Source organism: Tinamus guttatus, unplaced genomic scaffold (assembly GCF_059628265.1).
Source record: "Tinamus guttatus ecotype Peru unplaced genomic scaffold, ASM5962826v1 Tinamus_guttatus_pri_ptg000133l, whole genome shotgun sequence".
Lineage (NCBI taxonomy): Eukaryota > Metazoa > Chordata > Aves > Tinamiformes > Tinamidae > Tinamus > Tinamus guttatus.
The window spans coordinates 2,696,456-2,716,470 of NW_028288667.1; the positions used below are offsets into that span (position 1 = coordinate 2,696,456).

The 20,015-nt window shown below is 43.0% G+C and overlaps 1 protein-coding gene across 1 annotated transcript in view; it reads left to right on the forward strand.

Moving 5' to 3' along the window:
- Positions 1-20,015, forward strand: part of THSD7B (thrombospondin type 1 domain containing 7B) — a 228,588-nt gene that overhangs the window by 31,018 nt on the left and 177,555 nt on the right. Inside the window, exon 3 of the mRNA XM_088521788.1 lies at positions 15,317-16,106. Coding sequence (XP_088377914.1) covers positions 15,317-16,106 — 790 coding nt within the window. The remainder of the gene's footprint in view (positions 1-15,316; positions 16,107-20,015) is intronic.

Below are 20,015 nucleotides of genomic sequence, written 5' to 3' on the forward strand. Positions count from 1 at the left end.
AGATGAGTAGCGCTGCTGTGGACGGGACTACAGCTGAAAAGTGTACTCTTTGCTTAGGAGCTTAATATCTGGTGCCAGGGGCGGATGGAGGGGTTGCAGAGGTGTGACGATCACATTTGAAACCCAGGTTCAAAGTGATTTTCTGCTTAGGTTCCTGTTGAGAAACCCTTTCCCCGGGGAAGGCCTGAGCAGGCGGCAGGTGGAGGGCGGCCCGTGCTGCTGCCCGCAGCCTTCTGTGGCTGTGGGACATCTTCCCCACCAGCCCCGAGGACCTTCCCGGCCTCGAGCACCTCAGCGCTGCAGAGCCCATCGCGGCATCCACTGCACAGTGCCAGCCAAGGGCTTAAAATCACCCCAGGTGATTTTAGTGCACGCACCTCATTAACAGCACAGCATGTGCCGCTAGCTGTAGTTGGGGGGATGTTTTTACCAAAACAGCTGGAAAATGTGGGGTGTTCAGAAAGCAGCTTCGTGGGCCCTGCCCATGTGCGTGCCAAGGGCTCCCGCACCGCAGGAGCTCTGTCCTTGGTGGCCCCGGGGCGCTGGACTTCGCAGCACGTCGGACACCTCGGGGTTGCTTCCAGCAAAGCCTGTCCCCTCCCTGCAGGTATTCTCCACCGCGCTTGCTGTCTCTCTTCTAGGGCAGGAGCCTTTTCCCCTGGTGTTTCAATGGGTTTTTTTTCCCTCTTTTTCGTCTTATACTGTGTTTTCTGTATGGACTGAAGAAACTGATCCTGTGGAAATCTCTCTCAAAATAACAGATACCGAGGTTATTCCGAAAATGACTTTGCTGCTGAAAGGTTAGTTTTGTTTACACTCTTTTGGTGAACAAAGCAAGCTCTGGCATTTTTATAATGTTGGTTTTAGTGTTTTGCTGTTAGAGAAATACAATAAACATTCTTGCTCAAATGCTGCAGTACCACAGACTTGGCTTTAGCTCACTGCACTTTACGAACAAAAATTAGTTATATGCGATTGCTGCTCCGTGAATATCTGCACTCTCCTGTAAGCCATTGACAGAAAATAAGCAAAGTAAACACTGTGAAATCGTGGGGTGGTTGTAGGATGTAAATTCCTCAGTATCTATTTAGGACGTTTGGACATAATATTCTGCCTTTTGAAAACAGTTTGGTTTGTACAATGGCCAGTGATAGGAGATGATAAAATTATTTCCATTTCATAGAAAAAAAAAACCCATGTTTTACCCAGATGTGGGCTTGAAGAAACTCTTTACTTTGAACTTATATTTGTGGAATTGAATATCAAGCCAGAAGGAAAACGCCTGAGGTGTTAATGTTTAATTGGCATTGAGTCATGCTGCTGGTGTGGAATTTTCTTTTCTTTTTACTTGTGTTTTTTTTTTTTTATCCTAAAAATACAGAGCAAACCTATCTAAGCGTTCCAGTGGCGTGGAGAGGCCTGGAGCCGGGCTGCAGAGCTCGGCTTTGGGGATGAGGTGCTGCTCCCTTTGGAGCAGGCGCCAGGCAGGTGGGAGGAGGTGCCAGGAAAGGCCCATTCTCTGTGGGCAGAAGGTGCCCTGGGCATTTCTTAATGGAACAGAAATAATAATCAGGAAACATACGATCTGAGAAGAAGTGGTTCCCCCTTCTTCTGCAGACAAAGCAGCGGGAAAAAAAATAAAAAGGATCTTGACAAATTGTGAATTTCCCCAGGAAATCTGTTTGTTGCCACTGCAGATTTTGAGTTGTCACTGGAGGACGGGATTAGAGGAGGAAAGAGTTCTCCTGCAAGCCTCAGGAGAAAAGCCATCACCGCGGAGGACTGACGCGGGAGGAGAAGCGTGTCTTTTGCGCTGTTAAACATACTTAGGGAAATAGTTCCCTGTCAGTCACCGTTTGCTGTTGGAAAACTTCCCGGGTGTCGTTCCCAGGACCAGTCTGCGGAGCCTGGGTCGTGTTTGAGCAGCCCCTTGGTGCTGGTGCCGATGCCCCTCCGTGCTCCCGCCTGGCGGGTCCCACTCAGTGGAGCTTCAGAATGCCCAGATAGATAGACAAAACACAACTGCTGTTTACACCGTTCCGTTACGTTGTGAAGCAGTTGTGTAAACAGCCATTCGATATGGACTGTCTTACTAAGGATTTATTTCTCAAAATTCAATATTTTTAGAGCGCTGCTTTTATCCTGCTTAAATGCAAGTTTCTAAATCAAAAGACGCTCTAAGGGGGAGCAACTGGGACTAAAACAGTGGCAATAATAATGTATCCTCGTAATGATTGCTAGGATTCTCAGGGGAAAATGGGGAGAAACTGTGAGATGGGAAATAAATCAGATTCTGGCACCCATCAGCCTGTTATGTGTTACCTTTCCTAAGCAGGTTGTGCGGTAGAGAGCGTACTGAAACCTGAAAGGCTCTTTTCTGGGCAGAAAAGAAAAAAATCAGCTTCAGGATGACAATAGAAGGAATGACAGGATTGGAAACGGAATAATTTGTTTCACAAGCTCAGAGGTAGGGGTAAGAGGCACTCTAAGAGTTTTTGAAAGAGCAGGGTAAAATGTTTGTATGTAGAGTCTGCTCATAAAGGCTCATTGTTTTGATTCTCCAATCTTCATGTTAGTACGTTGGAGTGAACAAACAAATAATTATTTGTGGTGAAAAGAGATGGTTTTTGGGTTTATTTTAATAGAAGTTGTCACAGTGTTGTGAAAGAAGGAGAATTAGAGGTGTTGTGTTAAAATGGTTGGAAAGCAGAGGCAATGGCCCAGAGAGCTATTTTGAGAATGGGTGATTTCATCCAAGAAGGGAAAAAAGCTGCATAATCCATTCCCCGAAGAGGAGGGAAGCAGCTGAAAAGGGTTTTGAGAACAGTTTCTTCTGCAACTGTAACACCTACTGATTGTGTTAACTCGAGTATTTGCAAAAATGTATTGAAAAATTCCTGCATTTTGTTTTAATTTTGTGATATGGATTGTTTGCTGTGGAATAGTAGGCTCCCTTTTGGTTACAAGCTCTCGTTTCTACTAACAAAAATCACTTTTTATCGTTCTCTTGGGATTTTAATTACATTAAGAAATGATTAGCCCTAATAAACTTTTACAGTCTGTGATAATTATAATCAAGTAAGATATAAAGGCATAAAATTATACTGAAGCAAATGTATTCTTGATCATTAATTAGTGAACTATCAAAGGCATTGTTGCAGCTGGTAGTCATTATCTGTGTTTTAGGGCAGAGCCTGACCATTGCAGCCTAGAATATTTGTGTATTAAATACGTATTTTTTAGTTACTTCTGTTTCAGTAAATGCATCTGAGTGTGTATTTATATACATGTCCTAACTACTGCATGTTCTGAGTTTCTTTTCATATATGAAAACATTACCAAGAAAGGTGTTACTGGTTCTTTTAGTAAAACTCTAACCCCATACAGGTGTTGCTAGTGCAGGTGTTTCACAAGTACAAGTACTTCGAGGGCTGCTGCTATGAATGAAATGCTGATAGGAGGTAGGACACTAAACAGGTTGGTAAGTTGTGTCCTGGGGCAACAGAAGGGAGTTTGGCATAAGCGGCCTTTGTAGTTACCACTGATATTTTGGCAAGCTTTTGTGAAGAAGAGTGGTGTTTTGTGGTGTCTCTGCCCATGGGAGAGCTCAGGTTGCCTCGTGCTCAAGGACAGGAGTGCAGCTCTGAACACTGTGGAGCAGCCCAACTTCCAGCAACCTGGGGATATTTGAAACGAAGTACAAGAGGAAAGCGCAAGAGCCTTCCTAGTTCTGCAGCGCTTGGAGGAGCAGTTGGATGAAGAAAGGCCAATCCAAAGTGTTGAAAAGGACTGGTGGGCTCCCCGGTCAAGTTTGTGCAAGAGTCTGCCACCAAAACGGTTGCAAGCGTTGCAGCAGTTCCAAAGATTGCAGAGCTGAAGATCCAGAGCACCAAATTTCCTTGATCTAACGATAGATGACTCTCTCATGTGCAGTATCAAGATAGAATGTGACATTTTTGTCTTACGATAAGCCCCCCCTCTGGTTAAATGGGCGTCACAGCTCCCTTTGATTGCATGAAGACTTTGATTTTCTAAATCCTATAAAGTGGATTTAGGTCCCAGCTTCCATTTCATTGATTAAAAAGTTAAATTTAATTGCTTATTCAGTGTCTCTTTCTATTTTACTCATTTTTATCAGTGAAATACAGGCCCACATCTTTGACTTCAAACAGTTAGATTTGCATAATCAGCACATTTGCCATTTTCCCTCACAGTTTACTTGCTGGTTGAGCCAGCTGGGCTGCCGTGTGATGTGACCACAAGAGCTAACCACTCTTGTGGTAAGTCAGGATATTACCGTAATATGGATTAGGCATCAGCTGGAAGTGAGTCCAAGTCGATACTGTCTTTTTTCCTGTGCCCTCTTAAGAGAAATTATTTAAAAGTCTGACACTCATTTGGAAATTCATGGGCATCCCTTAGAAGGCTTCTTGCCAAGGTGAGTTTTGTCAGTTAAGTTCTGTGATTGGCCCAAATCCAAAAGGCAGAGCTGGAGGAGGAGCAGGACGTGTGCGGACTGACTGGGAACAGGATTCGGCCACCTGTCTGTCCCTCTGGGACCTGGTGCTGGGGGTGCTCACATTGAGCGGCTGCAGGTTGGAGGCACTGGCACTGTTAACCCCAGGAGTTGAGAACATGGGTATAGTGAGCAAAACGTGGGTCTTTTTGTGTTGAAAAAGCGTTTTTTCTCCTTGAGCCAACAAATGCTTGCACAAAAGACAGGAGAAATTAATGAATTCTCCTGCTTGCCCAAACAGTTCAGTTGTCTGGGGCTTGAATTCCCTGAAGAAAGGAAGTCTGGAAGATTTTGCAGGAAGTAGCAGCTGTTCTTCTTCTTCCCTGGGGCGCAGGATGTGCATCGTGATCAGAACCACCACCCATCTCTTATCAACGTGATTGGCACGCAGCGACTCGGCGTAGCAGTCCAGCTGTTAAATGCTGTCAGCCTTGAGGGTCAGATGACATATGCTGCTGGTACTGCTGCATGCCATTTATGCATATGCTGAATTAATATTTCGATTCAGATTAGATAAGCGGTTTCATTGTAATTGCAGGTTTTTTTAACATGGCCATAAAATGGTACTTCCAAGCCTTGCTAACATTTTGATGGGGAAAATCTGTTTGCTTGTAAATTAGAACATAAAGAAACTAGAAACTTACTGTTTTGGATGGGCTTATTCACTTAAGAAATCATGAGGAGGACTTTAATATAGCCTAAATCTAAGGAAGAGTTTATAAGAATGCTGTGATCATTTGATATTTAAAAAAAACTAAAACCAGCTGCCTTGATAAGCATCTTTATCATGCATAATTTTTTTCAGTTATTACACATGAAATTAAGTTCTTTGAAAAGATTTGTCTTCTTCGGTGTTACAACATATTCTAATGTAGATTTTGAACCTGGCAGTCAAGTCAGAGATAACCTTAGTGAACTTGTTTTACTAAGGCTTTGCAGCACTTAATAAATGGAAATAGTCTTTCCAAGAGGGTTTATGCAAAAAAAAAAAAAAAGTAAAATGTCTTTCTTTTACACCTAAATGCAAATGTCTGAAGATGATTTATTTTTTAAAATGAGCTGTTTCACAAGGGTGCAGTGCCTGCATGCATGCCATCGCCAGCGGTTTTGCTGAGCGCTCCGATCACGGGTGGCCTGTGAGACCTGCGTCTCAGTTCGTGGGGGCAGTGATAGGGCTGTGGGCAGCAGTTTCAGGAATGAAAATCTGCAGAGCTGCATTCACCGGGAAAGAGGGTGCATCTCTCACAACTGAAGTGGGTCTGTCTTAAAGCAAATTCACACTTTCCTGCCTTCGCAATGCCTTCCCTTCTGTTGTGGAACTTGACTTTAAACAGACTATCAGGAGCTGGAGGAGGTCTTCACAATGCAGAGATGACTTTTCTCTAGAGTATTTTTTTCAAGTGTCTCCCCCTTGTCTCTGCTGCTTATTGCTTCCTGAGCCAATGCTTTCTGTTGGGAAGCTTTCCTGTAGGCGCACGGGAAGAAATATTTACTTAGAACTTCCATGGCTTTGGTTTTGGTGTCAAGCAGCTGTTTGGCATCTCAACATGGAGGAGTTTGTCCCCTGCCTGAGGAATCTCATCCTTTGCTCCCACCTGCCTCTCCTTTTGCTTTTTATAATCACGTTTTCTTCGTTGCTGCCTCATCTCCATCTTAGCTTGCATCAGAGCTCATTAAAGATTCCCCATGGGGAGCTCTGCCATGGGATGATGGAGGGCAAGGGGATGTCCACGAAGCCTTTGCTGTGCTCAAGCTCTTGCTCAAGGGCAGGGAGGATGCACACCTTCTATCTCAGGAAAGCCAAAGGTTTGTTGCTAAAGCTGAAGTCTCAGGAGTCTGATTGTTGTTAGTCCAGATCTAACTGTTACAGAAAAAGGAAGAACAGCAACATGGTTAAAGTTGTTAAGCACGGGCTTCTTCGTTTCTAATTTTTCGGGGTGTTACACGTAGGCTTCCCCAACTCCTCTTGTGATGTCTAAGGTATATAAATGCCCATACACTTCATTTTACTCTATCAGACGTGCATAAGACTATGAAGAAAAGTGAGTATTGGCCTCCCTTCTCTTCCCCTGTGTTTGAGCGTGCAGGTGTTTCGAGGTTACTTGAGAAGAGCCGTCTGCTCTCGGTAACCTCCCGTCAGGGCTTGCAACTTGAGCGCTCCTTTGAAACCCCGATTCTTTCAAGATTTATTAAATCGAGAGATTTCAGGTCCTATCATGATGAACCCAATGATGAACCAGCCTGAATAGTTGTGATAGTTCTAGTAAGCACTTCTAAATTAATAACCATGACGTTTCCTTGACAGTACTGCTAAAGAGAATACGGGATTTCTGATATTGTGACCTAGTTCTCAATCATTTCCAGTCATAGTGAGGATGATAAATGAACATCTTTGAGAAGTGATATTTTAAAAAAGTAACACCGCTCTCTGTCACCAACATAGCAACGTTGTAACAGGAAGGGTCCTGAGGCTGATGTTTAATTTAAAGCTGTCTGAAAATTTGCATTTGATACTTTTATAAAATGTCCGATTTTGAAATGGAGACATGCTTAGTTTATGGAGGGTTACAGAAGGCAGAATATCTTGACTCTTAGATTAGCCTAGGATAAATGAGCATTTTATGTATACGAGAACTACTTAGGCTACAAAATAAAACTTTTTTTTGAATTTCAGGCAAATATCTTTACTTGTAGAGTGAAACACTAGAACAGGTAGGGAATCTTGTGTAATTTGGTAGCACCATGTATAAATATCTCTGCAATTTAATGGAACAGAGGTACCAGATGTGTAATTAAATTAACACAGATATTCTGCAAGAATATTTACTAGTAGCAAGAAAGCTACTTCTCTGAAACGGAAACAAGCTTAATGTGAGAATCTGTGCTTTTGAGAACATGCATGCTATGCACATCATTACCCTGTTAATTAAGTCTGTTAAGGCCTTGTTGAATGATTACTTATGTATCAGAACATTTGTTTCTAAACATCATCCGTTGCAGTGTGGACTAAAATTTTAAAAGCAGATGGTTAAGTTTTTAAGTTTGGATATAAAATATGCATAGAACAGATGTGCACTCATAATTTGTATTTTTCTGAATTACCAGTCTTTTAGTTAAAAAATCATAACCATGATATCTTTTGTGACAGCAATGACCAGACTGATACTCTTAAATCCTCCTTTCACCCAAGTTAAAAAATTTTCATCTCTCTTTAGCAAGCAGCCCTGGCAGAATTCCAAAATGTTCTTTGCACCCTGCTACATCTCTGGTGGTCTTCAGGGGAAAATGGATCTATCCTAAACAAAGGCATTCTTAGCTCTTTTTAACATCTAAAAATGAGCATTTTTGACCCCAGCGCAGAGGTTTGTGAAAGTGTGTGTAGAGGTGCACATCTTGTTAACTTTCAGTTATGACTGCTCAGAAATGCGTCAGCAAATTCAGAATAAAACAAAAAATACAGCTGCAAAGAGGCCGCGGGACTTTGGCACATTGTAAGGCTGTCCTGTGAATGATTTTAGGGCTTGATTTGATGTTGGATACCTACCACCTTGAACCTGAAATCCTATTTTCACTGTTCCTTTGTTCAGCAGAGCAGCCGTTGAAAGGAAAAACCTGCCCCTTCTGCTGGCGGATCTTGTTCCCACCCTGCCAGGTACCGCTGTGTCCCCGCAGCCGTCCCCAAACCTGTGCTCATGGATTGGCACAGATTTATGACCCAGATTATGGGACACTTCTCCAGTTTATACTTAGGGATTTGCTGGCTTTTACCCCCCAAGGAATCTAACTCAGATGTTAATCTCATGACATTTTACTTTTTGATTGCATTTGCAGTAATTTGAGTGAAACCTGACAAAATTGGCTTCCAAATGTGATAGGGATTTTCCTTTCTTCACTTACCTACGTAGATATGTGATGTTTGCTTGTATTTTGTAATCCCTGACACAGGAGTGCCTAAGATCTTTCTAATCTTAACATCTGTGAATCTGCAGGAAATAATGTGATCATGCTTTCCAAGGGCAAACTCAAATATTTTAATAATTTTATTCCTCGGGATCTTGTAGCTGAGAAGTTAAACTTATGATGTGATAGTAATTTCAGTGTGCAAATTAGTGGCTTAATGGCTTTCTCATTCCCTTCCTTCTCCTTTCTCTCTCCCTCCTTCCTTTAATAATAATTATTTGCTATATGCCTGCCACTCTTCCCTGAAGTAAAACGTACTTAAACCTTAAAACCCATCATGCTGGTTTACACTGTCTAGAAACTTAAGTTCTTTGGCCCTCTTAGATTGATTGGACTCTCCTCAAAGTTCAGCCATTCTCCCTGTCAGCAGCCTTTTCTCAGTAAATCTAGCGGATTGATTTACTCTTGGAGAACACTTATCATTCTAAAACTAGCTCTTCCTATTTTTTACTACTGCACAGCAATCTCCGAGTATTGCAGAGATCTCTTCTTTTTCCAGTTTCTTTTTTTTTCCCTAGAATTTGGAACCTTAAGAAGAGTGCCTAGAGAAAAAGAATTTGGATTATTAAATGTGGACTGTAAATAAAAAATGAGGAGGCATCCCAACCAGGCAATATATATAGTGTTCAATAACTTGCCTGCAGGTTTTGTAAAATTGACTGTGCACAAATTTAAAAATGTGTCTTTCATTAACTGGATAGGCTGTCTCTTTTCTGAGCTTGGATCATCTACATAGAAGTACTAATTAGTAGCAGTTTGGGCATCACGGGAAATCCTGCCCTTCCATAGCTCATACAGTGCTGGTCAACAAATCAGCCATCCAGTTGAGAAGATATTTCTGTATAAATGGTGTTTTGCCGTGAGTGTCTGTATTTTTTGAAGTTTTGCGGTGTGTATTTTTAGGTGTTTGCCAAGTCATGAATTATTATGGAGTTGATATAACAATCCTCCCTATGGTTTGGAGCTTGAGTTTCAAATAGATGCTGACCCACTGCCAATGTTTCCCCTTACCTTTCCCACCGAGGTGCTGTGTCAGGGTGATAAACCTTTCACGGAAATGTCCTGCTCTGGATCCTTTAGGAATCCAGTACTGTTAATCTGTAAGTCATTTGGGATTTGGATGGGCCCCTTGTCCCTAGTGGAAGGTGCTGCCTCTACAGCAGTCCTAGGAGCTGGAGCCGCGGTGACAGCGATGACACCAGAGCAAGGCACCTGAGTGACAGTTTGTACGAAGGGCAAGGAGGAAAATCCCGTGTATTGGGCAGGAAAAGCCACGCGCAGAGCTTGCTGGCGTTAAAATCTTGGCCAGAGACTGTGATACGGGCTAAGAACCAATATAAACCTGGGACAGCCCTTCTGAATCATCCCGTTCAGGCTCCCGTTCTGACAGGCGGCCAGGAAGCAACGTGAGTGCAGGAGATGCAGTGTAAGCAGGTGCTGGTCCTGGGCATTTGTCACTGGGAGATAATGCTTCCCGTTGGGAAATGTGAGCCCCTAATTCAAGGCAGAGTGACCGAAGAAACATTTTTCAGTTGCATTTTGTATTAAGGTTGCATTTACCTTATAAAAGCTACTATGTCTAAAAACAAATCAGTTTTCATAAATGTTTAGAGCTGGAAGGAGGTCAAAGTTTGTTTACCTGCAATCTAGTAATGATATGTTTTTAATTCTTTATGTAATGTACTCATTAACCTCAAAATACATTGTGTGGGCAATACAGAAATGTTTTGGGATACCCGATTGCTGTTTTTTTAATGGAATTTGAAAGGCAAAAAGATTTTTTCCTGGGCTGTCTCCATAGTGTGGGCACATGGTTGAGTTAATGCCGTTTACATTAGTGCTTAGTATTGAAAAGTCCTGCCTTCAAGTGCCAAGAGTTAGTGAATCACTGACTTTTCATAAACAACAGTGCTGATTATGTTTTACTGCAGAGGCTTACTTGCTGGAGTGTGTCTTGAGTGTTACCACGTGAGGAAAGTGATGCAAAACCTTGAACTGTAGAATTGGAACAAACTGCTGCATGGCTATAAGTCAGTGAACTTCACTCTTCTTCAGATCTAAAGTAAGATGAATAACTAGGCTTCTGAATTACTCAGTAGTGTAGGTCATGAAAGTTTTAAAAAGTGCAGTAGATAGTTAAAATTAATAACAGGAATCAGAGGAATTGCATGTGCCTTTGTGACACATTGCAAATTGTACAATATACTCTTCTTTTGTATAGCATGCATATTATATATCTCATGCAAATTGTAGTCAAAGGTGTTTTACTGAATTTGCATTAATAAAACATAGCAAAATAATGAGACAAACACAGGTAAGGAAGAGAAGCTGTGGTATGAAATAACATGGGGATTTGATGCAGGGAAAGCATACAGCAAGGCTCTTCCAGAAAACAGAGGAGAAAGCAGTTATGCTAGCATCTTTTATACTGATTCTTCTTTGTGATATGAAATATCTAAATATTTCAGGTCTAGTGTAGTAGACTGTCTGTATAGTGCAGGGCTGCTCGCTGCCCCAAAGATTGCAGACTGGGAAAACGTGTGAGTGACCTGGATACCCTGGCAGTGAGAGCAGTGTGTGGAAATTATATGGCTTTGATCAGCTTGGTAAGGTTTTGTCCAAATCATTTGAAAGATTTTGCTTTGTTATGTCAAACATCTTTGCGTTTTGCCAAAAATGAATTTAGTGATGAGAAATATGAAAATAAGAAAATGTGTTAGTCAACAGTTTGCTTGCTATTAGGAAAGTCCGAAACTCGTAAAAATGAATACAGATGCTGTTTTGCATACTTTTCTCATGCTATTCACATTAGATAGAGCACTGCTATTAAACAGTTCTGAGGAAAGCAGTTAGTGGAATTTATTTTTTGCCACTGAAAGTTGTAATTAGAATAAATAGGTTGCAATGCCATTAAGAATAAAGCTGTTGTGTTGTTTGACTCGGCTGTTATTTGTTCCCAGAAATCACCAAGGAAGTTTGAGCTTTCTATTTTGAGAGGAAGATGCTAGAACAACATCCAAAGCGGCTGTGTGGGATTTCAAGCGTATATATTCAATTGAGATAGACCGTGATGATCTTCCAGAGTTCAGATTCTATCTGGTGAAGTCATTCTTCAGCAAGGCAGTTATGAAGTCCCGTTTTATTGGTAGGATATTTGGGGATCTTTGTGCTAGAAGAACTCCTAAGTTTGATCTCTCTTTTGTTATCTTAACTGAAGGAGAAGGAAAAAAATCCAGAAAATCCATGTTCTAGTAATTGTCCATTAATTTTTCAGTGTCCTTTCACTATTCTCTATATTATATGTTGCTTTGACAATAGCTATTACCTGTATGAAGTAGATGACTAACATAATCCTCTATTTAACAAGACTATATCTAGTCTTGTGCCAAGATGGCAAATAACTACGTGGTCACAGGTACAGAATAATTGTGGGAGCTACTTACATTGAATAAATTCTCACTTGGTAAAATGATTGCAGTTGAGCTAAATGTAAATGAAAAAAATATTAAAATGAAAACTGAAAAGTTAAAAAATAAAAATAGACATTAAAATGTTAGAAATAAGCTAATAAAGCATAGGCATTGTAGCAATCCTTATAAAGCAACGGCATGGTTCTTATGAAATTGTCATTGGGATACACATGCTAGGTTTGATATTCATGGTATTCTATGTTCTCTATGGGATGTAATCTGCAGTGTTTAATGAAAAACCTGCTTGTCTTATGCTTCTGTGCCCTGCGTGTCAAAGGCTGGATGTCATTATATCCATTCAGACATAATCATGGCATAATTGTAGGTCTTGCAGGCGGGAAGAGCAGGTCAGCGCCCGCTGCGTCAAATCCATGACAATTGCTTGGTGGTAACTGGGTTAGGGAAACAGTGCAGGTGGATAATACCGTATTCTTCCTGTCAGATAAAAGAAGACAAAACGGTGTGTAGTCCTTCTTTGTTAGAGTGACTTAATTTATTAATTTCTTTTATGTCATCATTACCCTGTAGTGTTAGGGATGTCTTGTAAGAGGCAGTGGGATAGCTTCATTTGCAGTGATCCTTTGTTGAGCTTTCTCTCTATTTCCAGGAATAGTGATTTGATTGAATTCCTCTTTCTAGGTTGGTTGACTGAGTAATTTATTTGTGCAACTGCACAAATATGTTCCTAGGTACTTTTCACATCTCGGTGGTATCTCATATGTTTTCTTGTAAAAATGCATTTTTCATTACAATAAGAAGTCTTGTGGGGCAAACCCTTATTTTGTTAGATGCTCATCCATGGAATGCTGGAATAATGCAGGTTGGAAAGGACCGTGAGCCGTCATCTCGTTGAACCTCCTGCTCAGGGCACATGGTCATCGATGGATTCAAGGCTTTGTCGAGTCAGATCTTGAAAACCACCAAGGATGGAGATTTTATGTTCCTCAGGGCAGCCTGTTCCAAAGTTTATTTTTTCTTGTATGTTTACAATGTATGTGTTTGTACTATGTTTTTTCCTTATATTCAGTTGAAAGTTACCCTATTTCAGCCTATGTCCACTGTCTACCTTTCTCCCACTTTGTCATGCTGTGAAGAGCATCCATCATCTTGTTAACTCCTTCCCAACACATTATTTCTTAGGGCAGCAGGATTTTTTATCCATATTCCTCCAATCAATGCAGCTTAAAAAAAATCCTATGGAGTAATATGGAGCTGTTGTAGGAGACAACTAGACAAATTACTCTTACTAAACCTGTCATTGTTTTTCACTGTTACACAGGACTCTCATTTTGGGTAACTTTCATGCCTTTGGGGGTTTTGCTCATTAAATACGTGCAAATATGCTTATGGCTCTAATGGCTGCAGATTTGTAAATCCCTATAGTAACAGGATAGAGAGAGATGGAGAAGAAGCCTGAGCAAGAATTGACTATAATTTGATGTTAAATGCAAATTTAGAATGGAAAAAAAAAAAGGAAGCAAGACTCATAAGTAATTATACTATCATTAAACACAACCACAGTTTGCAATTATTCTGTGTCAAACATGCCTAAAATGTAGCCTAATAGTCTGTTCTTGACATGCCAAAAAATAAGCATAAAATATAAGGCTGAAAATCAGATGCAGATTCCTATTACTATGGATTTTTTCCCACTTCCTGGTAAGTTGTTCTGGACACAGCAATAAACAATGTTTCATTGCTTAGCCCAATTTCCTGTTCAGTAGCTTAACTGAGTGTAAGGATGTAAATACTTCCAGTCAATAGTGTGCCTTGTAATTAGTATTTAATTATTTTTTTAGAGGAATCATGTTAAATTTACACTTTCTTTGCAATAAATCTGAAGTCGATTAAAAGAAGCAGCAGAATGCAAATAATAATATAATTCCATTTTATTAAAAGCACAATGGAATGTAGGCATCGAGGTGCAGAAAGTGCACGTTCTGGCTTGGAAAAAGTAAAGATCATAGTATTGTTAGTGCATTTTTAAGTAAGTATTATACATGCAGTGCTCTTAACAAGGGAAATGGTTCTTTTAGGAGGAGGTGGATAATTTTTAAGCTTGGGAGCCAGGTGAGACATGATCACCCAAATCCCTTCAGTATGTTAAGATTTGGTCTGAGTGCTTTTCTCTACCTTTTCTTTTTACTTTGCAGGCAGTTTTGCATTTTATAGCACCTAGATTCTTTTGCAGACTTGACACATTTTTAGAAAAATGGAAAAAATCCTTCTATTTACATTGTTGGATTTAAATTCACTTGCAATTACCCTTACAGCTACAGGTTTGTATTCTCCAAAACAACATAAAAAACAACTGTTGGGTTTAATTTTGCTTTTTGTTTCGTTCCCAGACGACTAGCTGTACTAGAGCCCGCAGTACCTTGTACTGCAAATGGAAAGCACTCGTTAAATGCACTTCTCTGAGTAATTTGGAGCTCGATGCGCATGAGGGGCCTTTTTGGCTATTAGGTGCCTTTTCGGCTATTAGGTGCTCCGCTCACGAGGCAGCGCCCCGCGGGACCTATTCCTGTGTTGTACACGCTATAATATCAAGTGAGCTCCTCCATTTCAAGCTCCTATTAAGCGTGAGCTCTTATTGCCGTAGTATTTATCTGCACTGTTTTATCACCTCAGATGGTGATTCAGCTGCTTCCCCATGCGGTTTATTCCATTGACTAATTGCTCTATTAAGGATGTTTTCCTCTTATCTAACTTGACTTGCTTTTCCTATTAGATTATTGTTCCTTTATGATCGCTTTTATATTCATTTGTGCTAGTGAAATTAAATATTCCTGTTTCCTCAGGCTTTGGGACGTGTTTCACTGCTCCGGAAATGTCACTGGTCTGCCTATGATGTGGGATTTTACAGGACGTTGGAAAATGCCAGGTCTTTTCCTCCAAGTCGCAGAGAGTGGCCAGTCCTCGGGACCAGCTGATAATAATTTCCTTTTAATACAGCTATAAAGAGAGAACGTCCTGAAGCTGCATAGGAGGGGGGAGCAGGACAGAAAGGGACCTCCCTCCTACTACCTGCTGCTTCTCCATTCCCTTCTTAACTTAAGGAACTAGAGGAAAAAATTCTTAACAGTGAGGGTGACAGAGCACTGGAACAGGCTGCCCAGAGAGGTTGTGGAGTCTCCTTCTCTGGAGATCTTCCAAACCTGCTTGGACGCAGTCCTGTGCCACGTGCTCTAGGTGACCCTGTGTGTGCAGGGGGTTGGACTAGATGATCTCTAGAGGTCCCTGCCAACCTTAAGCGTTCTATGATTCTATGCCGGAATGTATTGATTGGGAGCCTGGTGGCGGTGTTAGGACAGACCGCCAGTGTTCCGTGTGGGAATGTGACCATGGCTCCGCGCTCTCTCTTCCGCAGGTGCCTGGGGCCGCTGCGTGGGTGCGTGCGGGGCCGGCGGCGTGCGGAGCCGGGCCGTGTGGTGCGCGCACGCCGAGGGCTGGGCCGCGCGCCACACACACTGCCAGCCCGACGACAAGCCCGAGGAGCGGCGCGGCTGCTTCCGAGTGTGCGACTGGCACCTGCACCTCTTCGCCTGGCAGCTCTCCGAGTGGGACGCGTGCGCGCTGGTGCCCGGCGCCCGGCCCGCGGCCGCCGCCTGCGTCACGGCCCAGCACGGGCTGCAGCGCCGCAGCGCCCGCTGCGTGCAGAAGCCCAACGGGACGCTGGCCGCCCGCGACATCTGCGAGCACCTGGCGCCGCCGCCGCCCACGGAGCAGGCCTGTCTGCTGCCGTGCCCGCGCGACTGCGTGCTCTCCGAGTTCTCGCCGTGGTCGGCGTGCGGCTGCCCACGCCGCGCGCAGCACCGCACGCGTGCCCTCCTCGCGCCCCCGCTCTATGGGGGCGCCCAGTGCCCCAACCTCACCGAAACGAGGAGCTGCGTCCCCAGCGCCTGCGCGCCGGGCCAGGAGCGCTTCACCTACAGCCTCCGCGTCGGCCCCTGGGGCGCCTGCCGCCCACCGCACCACCAGGACGTTGGCCCCGTGGGAAGCGCCGCGCTGGATGTCGGGATGGAGGCCGACGAGCCGGGCACGGCCACGCTGCGCCCCTACGAGCCCCATCCGCGAGCCGGCCCGGCCCAGGCGGACATTGGGTACCAACGGCGGCAGCTCCGGTGTGTCCGGAGCGACGGGAGCGACGCGCTGCTCAGGTAAGGGCGCTCGCACTCTGCCGCTCTCTCTTGTCCCAAACGGAGCTGTTCTGCAGTGTGCTCTGCACAGTGGAGTAATGGCCAAAGTCACGTTTTTCAGAGCTAAAAGCAAATATTAATGTGGGTGATTTATGGTCAATTTTGATTTAATTCTCTCCTTGTAAAACTAGTGTTTTACAAGGTGTAGTGTTCACTACACTGTTCACTGACTGTTCTTCCTACCTTTGCGATTTGTTAGTTTAATTCATTCCAGATTTAAAATATTTCCATGCTAATCTTTGCTGTTTTGAGGGAACACTGGGGAAATGGAAGTTTATACCTAAATCTTTAATTCTGCCATTACTGGGCCCTGGCTCCGCATGACAAGGGCTCTTTTTCAATGTTTTACCGCTTACATTTGGCTCAAGAGGCTGAAACCACGTCAACCTAAACTCCTTTACTCTGACAGATCAAAAGTGAATAATAAGGGTGGTGCTGGGAAGTTTGGCCTCACGAATTGACCAGAGAATAGCTGTTAAAAACTGAAGTCCAGGAGCCAACGCATGGTTATCTTTGTGACTCCTGAAGCGCCTTCCCACCTCGTGTTTCTCTCGTTGTTAACGGCTGCTGAGCTCTGTCCTTACGTGTTTTATGTAATAATTTCTCCGAGTCTACACCGGATGGTTTGCTGCAATTTAAACGGGAAAGTTACAATAACATACTGCAAAAATTTGAAAGATTCATTCTCTCTGTTTCTCGAATTCAAATTCACGCTCTCCAGGCTCTGCCATTCGCCCTCCAGATGGAATTTGAGCAGGTGCTGGGAGCTATAGGTTGGTTGGTGAGAAGCTGATTCATCCTGAGCAACTCAGGAGCCAGGATTCTTGAAGAACTTTCGATGTTCTGAATTTCAATAATATTAGAAGTTCTTCAAAAATCCTGCTCCTGAATTTTGCAGAAATCACTCCATTTCTCAGTAGTCTGTAGCTCCTGGCAATGGCTCAAATTCAAATTGAAGAAATGAGGGGTTGTTTTGTGCCCAATGCTCTGCTCCTGGCACTGCTGCTTGTGGTTTTGCACATCTACTGAGGCGCAAAAATACGCGTTCAGGCCTCATCCTTAGCTCCTCCTATTAAACCTGCAGGAAAGTACAGTTTTATTTATTTATTTATTTATTTAATTTAATTTTTTTTACAACCAGTAAAAAGTCAAGATTTCCGACCTGTTCCAGCAGTTTCTAACTGTATTACCCAGCTCTAAATATATGCTGATTCTCAGCATACCGATTTTATGCTCATGTAGCTGCTTGACGTTAGTGGAATTATTGCGATTTACGTGGCTGCTTTACGCTCACTGGCCGCTGTTATGTGTCCTGGTGACTCCCAGGCCTCCTTCCGTGGCAGATGCAGTGCATGGAGAGGAGCAGGTCTGGGTGTTACTGCCTCGCGTTGCTCGTGGAGAGGGTGCTGGGAGCTTTTGTTTTGTGACTCTCCCTGCAATCCTACCTGCTTTTTGGGCAGTCCAACCCCGTTTTGTGGCCACGTACAGACATTTTAGACCAGGGCTTCTTCTCAAGTCTGTGACCACAGAAAGGTGATGCGAACTCGTTATTTACTATTACTAAGCCAAAATACAGCTGGAAACTTTATTGATTTTGTAGGGACAGAAGAACAGGTCATTCCATAGAGCCCAGGTTGTCACACACTATTCTTTCTCTCTTTCCTTTTTCTTTTTCCTCTTTTTTTTTTTCTTTTTTTTTTAACCTTGTATTTATTTAATGGTCAGCAAGAGGCTTGAACTTGGAAACCTAAAATCGGAAGTCACACTGCATGTTAAGAGCCAGAGCTAGAGTGTCACCGATACAAAATACCTGTGACAACAATTCCCTTAAAACGTCTTGTATTAATGTCAAGCACCTTTTATTGTGCAACGTATTTGCTCGTATTCCTTGGAAGAAGGGACCACATCTTGCAGCTGTCTCTTTACAGGAGTGATGATATTTTGGCTACTGATAAGGAAGAGTAAATGCATTTGCATAACCCTGAAGCAGAGTTTGGCGGGCAGCCAAAAGTCTGCTGTAAAGCTGGCAAGAAATGCTTTATTTGTGTTTTTTTTCTTTCCTTCTGGCTGTTTCAAGTGTAGAATAAGGCCAGCCCTGGTGCGTAAGTACCGATGAGAGAGACAAATTAAATTTCTAGAAAACTGAGGTAAGAGAGGGAAGTGTCTCAGGACGGGTTTTAACTGAAGTCTCTGAGCTGTGTGATTAGGAGGATCTGTCCCTCCTTTACCCCCAGCGTTAGTTCTGCTGCTGCCTGGTTTGTGAAGCGAGGGGGCAACGGAGGCGGTGAGGGCACGAGTCACGCGAGGGAGGGCAACGTGTCCTACGCTCGCTGCAGGTTTTGTAGTGCAGGAGCAGCGATGACTGCAGTGCTCACAGGCGGGATCTGTCCCACAATTAACTCTCCATCCTCAAAGTTTCTCACGTCTTCTCCAGCAGCCCCGTGGCGGATCCGGCCCTTGTTCTGCTCAGCCTGTGTGATGGAGAGGGAGCGCGGGGACAGCCCTGTGTGCCAGAGCCCTTCCTCGTGCCAGGAACGGGTGCTCAGTGGAAAGGGCACAAGCTGTTTTTAAAGGCTGCAAGACGGAGCGCGTTCTTCCAGGGGCAGCGTCGCTGGCAGGAGCGTCGTTTTGGCTGCTTCGCTGAGAAGCTGCCGTTGCTGTGAGCTGCAGACGGGCACAGTTCGTGCCTTCTCTTGCAAAGGAGCTGGCAGGCACAGGAGAGGGGCCCGACATGGCACAGAAGTGGGGAAGGAATTGAGGAAATAAACTTCAGTCTGTGTGTCCTGCGTCTGTCAGAAGGAGCGGGAGACGGAGGCAGGAGGAGGAAAGGCTGAGATGTGTTTTTGTGTTTTGACAAATGCTTCAAGACAGTTGAACCTCAGTTAAACTTGAGCCAGGTCCCTTTTTTGCTGAGAAATAATTTTCGTGTAGACATTTTTTATTTGTAAGAATAAAGGGAATAACATCAGAATAAAACAGTTTTGTGTAGATATGCTTTCAAGCTTTTTGAGATTTCCATGATCCTATTTCGGATAGGAAAAAGCTCTAATTTTGTTTTAAATCTCATGTCTCTCTACAAAATTAAAGAGAAACACTACCATATTTTTAAAAAGTCTCAATAAGCACACTTGCTAAAGTGTCTGTGTGCTTTTCCATCAGGTCATAGTTGTGAAAATCTTCTGACTATAGAGACAGAGTCATTTGTGTTCTTTTTTTTTTTTTCTATTTAGGTTAGTTACCTAAATCATCATTTAGTGCAACAAGTGCCTATAGCTAAACATTTAAATCCTAATTAAGTCTTCCTTGATTTTCACAAGTGATGAGGGTGCACTACTAAGCATACCAAGATGTTTAAGTCAGGAGAAAACAGTTTTAGGGTTTGTTTTTACATTTGGATTAGGAGTCATTTTTAGATATACATTGTTTTAACTCCTAATTCCGTCTGGTGGTGGTGGTGATGATAGAAATAGATTTGGGATCTGCTTCCTTTGGCTTTATGTATGAGGTCAAACTCAGTCAAGGGATAGACCATCCATCAAGGACAGCATTGATGCCTTCTATTTGCTTGTGTAATTTGAAGTCACATTTTCCATTTCCTAGGGGACTGCACTTAACCACTGCGCTACATAGTGCATTTTTGAGAAAAATTATTTGCAGTTGCTGCTGTTGACACTATTCTATTCTCTTGATGGGTTTAAAGTTTTTCAGTACAAAGGTGGGAGCCCTGCGCAGTCATATGTGATTTGGTGGCTATGACCCTGCGCTCGGAGAGATCAAATCCCCTCAGTAGAAGCAGAAATGAGCCTAGGTCCTCAGTTTTGAAAACCAGTCTCTGAGCTATGGGATAAGAACAGGGTTTTACTGTTTAGA